The 7,988-nt window shown below is 35.4% G+C and overlaps 1 protein-coding gene across 2 annotated transcripts; it reads right to left on the reverse strand.

Annotated features, from left to right (window-relative positions):
* Positions 1-317: 317 nt before the first annotated feature.
* LOC109337765 (aldehyde dehydrogenase family 2 member B4, mitochondrial-like) lies at positions 318-5,609 on the reverse strand. 2 transcript variants are annotated; one of them, XM_019574811.1, is made up of 11 exons: positions 5,397-5,609; positions 4,352-4,486; positions 4,110-4,252; positions 3,801-3,954; positions 3,154-3,383; positions 2,989-3,078; positions 2,499-2,672; positions 2,273-2,410; positions 1,491-1,628; positions 1,346-1,407; positions 318-992 (listed from the first exon to the last, which is right to left on the reverse strand). In XM_019574811.1, exons 1-11 carry the CDS (start codon positions 5,485-5,487, stop codon positions 719-721), a joined length of 1,629 nt encoding a protein of 542 aa, XP_019430356.1. In that variant the 5' UTR covers positions 5,488-5,609; the 3' UTR covers positions 318-718. The 2 variants fall into 2 exon arrangements, with proteins under 2 accessions (XP_019430356.1, XP_019430354.1); XM_019574809.1 differs by having other exon boundaries at positions 5,370-5,609.
* Positions 5,610-7,988: the final 2,379 nt, after the last annotated feature.

Consider the following 7,988-nt stretch of genomic DNA (forward strand, 5'->3'; position numbering starts at 1 on the left):
GGATCAGGCATCAATATGTTCCGTCAACAAATTTGTATTTGTTCTTAGATAGAAGAGCACGCTTCATTTCTCTGCTCCACGAATTGTAATTCGTTCCATCTAGCTATGCTGAAACAAGAATCGCTCCCAGATTTTCTCCAGGATGCAAATAGAAAGGATTCCTAGGATTTTGAATTTCATTGTTGTTGAATTGTGAATCTGATTGATAATCCGCCATGAATGAATTATGAAGAAGAAGAAGAAGAATCGAGGAAGAAGAGGAAAAACGAAGATGAGAGAAATTGAGAAGAAGAGATCAAAGAATATGCGCAGCGGTATTCAGAACAAATTTGCTCTAATACCATATTGAATTTTGATAGAATTCATCATTGATTCGGCAAAGCTAGTACCAAATGGATACTAGTTGTGTATTTTTATAAGCAAAAAGGAAAAGCCTAAAAACAGATACAATCAGCGTAGATACACCAGTGGGATTGATGCATAGATACAATCAGCCTTTTTAAGCAATATTCCAATAGAAACCACCAAATATAAGTTACACCAGTGGTAGGCTGATCTCACCCACATGACATGCATCTCAAGCACGATCTCACCCACATTAGCCACATTGTCACCACAAACATGAACATTATCTTCTTTCGATTCACACAGAGATAATTACTTTTTTATTCTCAAATTAATGATCTCAACCATACTCTATATATACATGATTGATTTATTACAGCCATGCAGGATCATTGAGAGGTGTAACCACAGCCTTAACCTGCAAATAGTTATGAAGGCTGTATATACCCTTCTCTCTCCCTACCCCACTCATCTTGTACCCACCAAAAGGAATTGCAGCATCAAACACATTGAAGCAATTGATCCATACAGTTCCAGCCCTCAGTCCTCGCATCAATGTATTGGCCGTGTCCAAGTTCTTGGTGAACACGCCAGCAGCAAGACCATAACGTGTCTTGTTTGCTCTTCTTATAACTTCTTCAGTGTCCCTGTGTATGCATGCATCAAGCCAAAATGATTAGGACTACCCTAGAACCAGTTAGTTCAGGGAAATGCTGTAATTTACGGCTACAGTTATATTGTGTTTATAGTAATTGCGGAAACAATGGGCCAATGCAATCACAATTGCGGTCACGATTTTATTGTGGAGACTCCAAAACTGTAATATTGTGGCCGCAATTGTGGTTGTGGCCATCTACGTTCTTTATTTTTTACTTATATATTTATTTACTTATGACCTAAATAAATAAAGTATAATGTTCTATGATTTTCTTTAAAAGAAGTACATACTATTCTATAATTAAAGATGAAAATGTGAGTTTTAAAGTTTTATGAGACATACTTGAATTTCAGGATGGTTTGAACAGGGCCAAAGATCTCGTCTTTTGCTATCAGCATATCATCCTGACAAATTAATTGCATTAGTATCATAATCTAACTTTGGAAACTTGTTCAATATATGAGTGAGACACTAACTAAATTAACACCTGAACATTAGAGAAGACCGTTGGCTGAAGAAAGAAGCCTTTTTTGCCAATTCGTTCACCACCACATTCCAGAGTAGCATTGCATTCAATACCTGATCTGATGTGTCCAAGGATTTTCTCTAATTGTTTGGAATCAATCTGGAAAATTAAATAATATCAGTTTACCAGCCTTGAGTCATATGCACATAAAGAACATAGTTAGCATAATCTAGCAATGAGGATTTTATTTTGTTGGGAGAGTTATCCATAAGTCTTGTTTTCTTAAATGTCATGTGAGCATCTTTTCATCTTTTCTCAACATCTTTTGTTTTTATAAAACAAAGTAACTACTTTGGTTTTAAAGAGTGAAGTTCTAAATTTGTTACATAGATATATAAGTAACATTACTCTTTTTCTTCTGTTAGATTGGAGCATAGATTTAAATTGTAGACGACATCACATGATGCAGGTATAATATTGCAGTTGCAGACCGGCGCAAACGTCTCACAGTGCAATTGCGTTGTGATACCGAATTACAATGTTGTGTGCGCATCATGCTGCAACGCAACCGTATTGAACCACATTTCGACAGCATCAGGTGGCATTCGACCACGTTTGACTACATCAGACCACATTGAATTCAAAAATATTTTTTAATTACAAAATAATTCACACCGCAATGGCTGCAATCCGCATCGCAATGGTTGCAATCGCAGTAACCACAATCGCAATTACAACTGAAATTTAAAACAGTGGATCGGAGAATCAATACAAACAAAGATATTCCACAAGAAAGAGAGTACCTGAGGACCTTTCTCAACGCCTTTCTTGAAAGGATCACCAACAACACGTTTCAAAGCAGTTGCCTTGGCTTTCTCCAAGAACTCATCATATATTCGTTCATGAACATAAGTGCGTGATCTGGCACAACAACATTGACCCTAATAATTACCTTATACAATATTATTCATGTGTTGATCTAGCTCTTAGCGAATTGAATGGATATGTCGGGTGGAAACAGGAGCAAACCTGATTAAAGAACTGAGCAAAGTGTGCAAGTTCAACAGCCTTGTCAACATCAGCATCCTCACACACTATGAAAGGTGATTTTCCTCCAAGCTCCAAAGTCACTGGCTTAAGGTTGCTTTTTGCAGCCAATTGGTATATAATTTTGCCCGTTTCAGTTGATCCAGTAAAAGCTATCTGAATGATCAAGAAGAATGATATATATATCAGCATAGTTTTTTGTCTTAGCCTCTTAGGCATGACATGTTAAAACCAATCCCTAAAGGCGCGATTGTAGACACATTGCATTTATCGTATTGTGGACATCCGTGAGAAAACATGACCGGTACAGCTGTAATTGCAATTGCAATGTAATTGTGGAGACTACCAAAACCGTAATATCATGGAAGGACCACATTTTGTATATTTAGGGAGAAAGTAAGGATCTTCATATAACAGGACAAGCTAATTGTCGACGAATTCAGATGTAACATGTAAGTATATGAAGAATTACCTTATCCACATCCATATGACTGGCAAGAGCAGAACCAGCAACTGGACCAAAACCAGACACAACATTTAGAACCCCTGGGGGTAGACCAGCCTGTCACAAAATATGCATTTCAAATTTGAATGCAATGAAATACAACAATGTGGATCTATCCATCATTAAGATTACCTCATGAAATAGCTGTGCTGCAAATAATCCAGTCAAAGGTGTTTGCTCGGCTGTCTTTACTACTAAAGTATTACCACATGCTAGTGCAGGGCCAACTTTCCAAGAAAATAACAATAGAGGAAAGTTCCAAGGTATGATTTGTCCTGCAACCCCAATTGGCTCATGCAATGTTTGTACATGATAATTCCCATCAGCTGGAACTGTGAGACGATGAATTTTATCTGCCCAACCTGAAGTAATAACAGGTGGAAGATACATCATAAGATCACACATGAATGGGTAGAAGATAAACGATTCTAAAATGGTATACTATGTCACATATACAACAACAATTAAGCCTTTATTCTACTAGGTGGGGTCGGCTTAGCTATACTATGTCACATATGCTGCTGAAATATTGTTGTTGTGGTCAATGCAATAATTGCACATTGTGTTGTGGTTCCAAACCCGTTTGTGGCTACATCTAGCAGTAATGGACTAGATAAACTCAAATAATTTTTTAGCCACAGAAATTTTGATGGCCGCAATCTACATTGCGATACTAACAATGTCCGCAAATGGCCTGAACCATGATCACGACAATAACGACAACAACCATGATATGCAAATAAACATCTTATTCATATACTGGTCTCTCTCTCTCTCACCAGCATAGTAGCGAAGCAGACGTACAAAAATTGGTAATTCAATTTTGGCAGCTTGTTCATAGAGTTTGCCATTATTCCACGTTTCCAGTGCGGCAAGCTCATCGCTATGTTTCTCGACCAAATCCGCAATTTGCAGTAGTATCCGTGATCTTTCCTGCAGGGTTAGGGATATCAATAACTGAGTATCATACGACTTTGTTAAGATAGTTAAAATCGCATGATTGATTAAAATAAATGAGTTGAGTAGCAAAAGAATAAAACTACAGAATATAATATGGCATAGGACTAGGAGGAAGTAGAAGTTCAAACATAAGCAGTCATCTTTGGCCATGGTCCTTCATCAAAAGCCTTTCGAGCTGCAGATACTGCACGGTTGATATCCTCTTCATCACCCTCTGAAACATGAGCAATCACTTCTCCAGTTCTTGGATCATATGTAGGAAATGTTTTTCCTGGTGAGAAATAAAATCTCCCTCATCAGGATTCACAATTTGTTAACTATGCAACTCCACATAAACATTATTGGATCAGGTATATCAAGTCACATGAACCTGATGCAGCTTCCACAAATTGTCCATTTATTAGATGCTTGGTGTATCTTATTTCAACAGGTGGTGTGATTAATTCATCAACTTGTGCAGCAGTGTTGAACCTGTTGATGTTTCTCCAGGTTTTGGTTTTTCTTCCTCCACAAAACAAAATAAAATATGGATTAGAATTTCATAAGAGGAGTAAACTTTTGTTGTGAACATCTAATTGCACGACTTTCATAAAAAAAATATTTCTTTTTTTCAAATTTCACAGGAAAACCTGATAGAAAGTTTTATTTGGACTACAAAGCTCGACATCCAACATAGAGTTTTGATGATACGTATAATGGTTAAGAGTCGAATAGAAAGAAAAGACAAGATAGAGTCTCAAGAATCAAAAGGTGGAAATTGAAGGGCTAGGAGTAAGGAGTTTCTATCCAAGGTTTTTGAGAGGTATCCATGTAGCCAATGACTTATTTGTTGTTGTTCTTAATTTAATGTTCTTTTCACTGGTAGATTCAAGTGGGAAACTTTTTCAATAGTAGATGTGTAACATGCTAGGGTTGACATACAACCCCTAAATACACTGAACGTGTCACCCTTTATTCTTGTGACTCAAATTCATGACTTAAGAAACTGTGTCTTATAAGATATTGAAATTTCTATGGCTCTGCTACTATAGCATGTTAGGAAAATAACAATGTAATTTTTAGAATAAATATGCAAATTGATAAGCACCAGAAAAATGAAAAATCATAATTTATTATCTCCTCTAAATTTTATTCAAAAGGCTAATTGGTAAAGACATAATTTATAACCCTATAAAGTATAAACCATCTCAACCAGCTTATGAAATCCAACTAAGTGTACGAGCTCGTGACTTATTCAAATAAGTTGATTTACCAACATCAACAAGTAGCATTAGTTTAGATCAACTAAATTGGTTTAAAAGCTTCTAAGCTAAGCAAAGTCCTTATGTCAAACTACATAAGTTTGAAAATCATATTCCATTAAGTCTCATCTCTCATGCAAAACTAACCTTTGAGATAAATGGGTTTTTGGTTACCTAATGTCTGAAGCTGAGATGCAAAGCTGGGATTAGCCATGGAGGAAGATAGAGAGCAAGAAAGCAAGGAGGAAACTCTGCCTGCAGCCATGATCAAATGGACTATCTCCAACTTAACCTCTCAACCATGTTGTACTTAGCATTGGTAGAGGGTTTTATTCAGAGTTCAAGGACCATAATTATATCTTCCAAAGACAAAAAGAAAATACAAAAAATTTCCTTTGTCATCCTCTTTTAACACTATGTCTCAACACGTTGCACTTTAGTGTATCTATGTTTCGATATCTGATGACAAGTGCCAAACCAACCATCCTTATCCGAATCAATTTAATTTTCACTAAGTAAGAATTGGTATTTAACAATGTCCATTCAACATCGCTTATGTGTTCAACGCTGTTAAATGTAAGGTATAAGAGAATAATAGCGTTTATTGAAGTTAAAAGTGTTATCTTTAACAATGCTTATTGAAGCAAGCGTTGTTAAAGGTCATACTTCGTATATTTAACGACACTTATTCAATATAGCGCTTGTTGAAGGAAGCGCCGTTAAAGATGTTATCTTTAACCGCGCTTATTGAAGGAAGCGCAGTTAAAGATCATACTTCATATTTAACAGCACTTCTTCAATAAGCAATGTTAAAGATGTTCATATATTTAACATCACTTATTCAATAAACGCGGTTAATGACTTGTTTTAGTGAGCGAGAATCTTTTCAAATTCAAAAACAAAACCTCACACAATAATATATATCACTCAGTTTATTATTTCTCTTATTTCTCTTCTTCTCCATAAGTTACATTTTTATTTTCTCTTTTGTTTTTAGTTTCTCTCTTCAAGCAAGTTATTGATTTTTGATTTTTCTCTTCAATCATAAGGTTGTTATCTTATTTTAGCTCATTTTTTTCTTTCTTCACTAATAGTGTGATTTTTATTTGTTGTGAAGTTATGCAGCTATGGTGAAGTTATCGGTTTTTTGTTTTTCTCTTCAAACATAAGGTAAATCGTTATCTTATTTTAGCTCATTTATTCCTCTATTCACTAATAGTGTGATCTTTATTTGTTGTGAAGTTATGCAGTTATGGTGTTCTAGGGTTTTAGCTATGGTAAACATGGGAGGAGAATGAATAAACAATTTGTGTAAAATCTCATTACTCATATGTTATTTTATAATATTGGAATATGTCAAGGTTGAATGTAATTGAAGTCGTTGGTGATTTAACAAATCTATTATAAATGTGGTAGAGTTTGACATATTTGTCATGTGTTTGATAGAATGTCACAGAGAGATATTGTCTTATTTAAAAAGTAAACATTTAACAGTGTTTGCTTCAGTGAATGCCGTTAAATGTCTACTTTCTATATCGCTACAAAAAAACGTTGTTGAGTATAACCTTCTGTACTACTGCGATCACATAGAAAGCGCCACAAAAGCGCTGTTAAATAACAATTTTAAGCGTTGTTGTTTTGATGTTCTGACATAGTATTGTGTGTTATGTTGCTTTTATATTAGATGACGTTCTTCTTCAGAAAACACTGCCATTCCAGAGAATTGTATACTTATATTTGAGTAGTTAAAAAGTGAACAATACTGAAATTAGAAATTACAGAAGCATCAAAATCCACCTGGTTTAATGTTAAGAAATTAAATAAATTTCTTTGTCATTGAGTGCGTTGGGTTTATTCAAGTGTGAAGTCACACATTGGATATACGTGGAGGAGTGAAAGAGTTTATAAGTAGGAAAGGCCCATGGAACTAATCCCTTAAGGTTTTGGTTCAAGACGTAGTGTCTCACTTGTGACTCTTCACTCTTCCCATACCCATGTAACAATGGAACTCCCCGGTGGTTGGAGGCTCCCTGATCGCAGTCTCGTCCACCTTGGCTAAAAGACTATCATAGTTATTCTCGTGCTACTCTTCTTCATGCTCACTAGAGATTCTGAACATTAATCAAGTCCAGACAATGTTTGAACTTGTTTCTTCGAGTTGTATACCCAACTTTTCAATTAGATCTTTCCCCCAAATGGCTTCCTTTACAGCTTATGTTATTGCAGTGTACTCTGTCTCAGTTGTAGACAAATCAACAATTGATTGTAGTGTTGTTTTTCAACTAATAGTACAACCACGCAGTATAAAAACATATCTGGTGAGCGATCTTCGCTCATCTAGATCTCCAGCATAATCTTGAAAGTGCACATGACAAGAGGAGCACTTTGGAAACATTTCTCACTATATGTTGTGGTTTTGATGAGAACAACTTGTGATTATAAGAGCTTGAAGATCATCAACAAATCAACGTGCTTAAGTCTCAAGATTGGTATTAGACTTAGACTAGTAATTAGTTTAGGTTGAGTCTAAGGCTTAGGTAAACTCAATACATGTCTCATATGCATAAAACTTTAAATTATTTTAGTTTTGAGATATGTCATTTATAATATGTTCATGCATCACATAAATACATGTAATCTGTGCATCCTAGGCATAAACTTAGTGTTGAACATGTATAAATTAAGTGCATAACGTATTTGAGTTTTGCAATTTGAAAATACACTTGGAAATAAGCACTTAATCGATTAAGATGTGTTTTAATCGAT

The sequence above is a fragment of the Lupinus angustifolius genome, unplaced genomic scaffold, assembly GCF_001865875.1.
Source record: "Lupinus angustifolius cultivar Tanjil unplaced genomic scaffold, LupAngTanjil_v1.0 Scaffold_10_96, whole genome shotgun sequence".
Classification (NCBI taxonomy): Eukaryota; Viridiplantae; Streptophyta; class Magnoliopsida; order Fabales; family Fabaceae; genus Lupinus; species Lupinus angustifolius.

What these genes read in the sequence shown, in the direction of transcription:
- LOC109337765 (XM_019574809.1), bottom strand. Translation starts at nt 5,487, where the DNA reads ATGGCTGCAGGCAGAGTTTCCTCCTTGCTTTCTTGCTCTCTATCTTCC. An exon ending in ATTTGTGGAAGCTGCATCAG is followed by an intron (nt 4,253 to 4,351) that starts GTTCATGTGACT and finishes ATTTCTCACCAG; the next exon opens with GAAAAACATTTCCTACATAT. An exon ending in TTGCTCAGTTCTTTAATCAG is followed by an intron (nt 2,411 to 2,498) that starts GTTTGCTCCTGT and finishes GGTAATTATTAG; the next exon opens with GGTCAATGTTGTTGTGCCAG.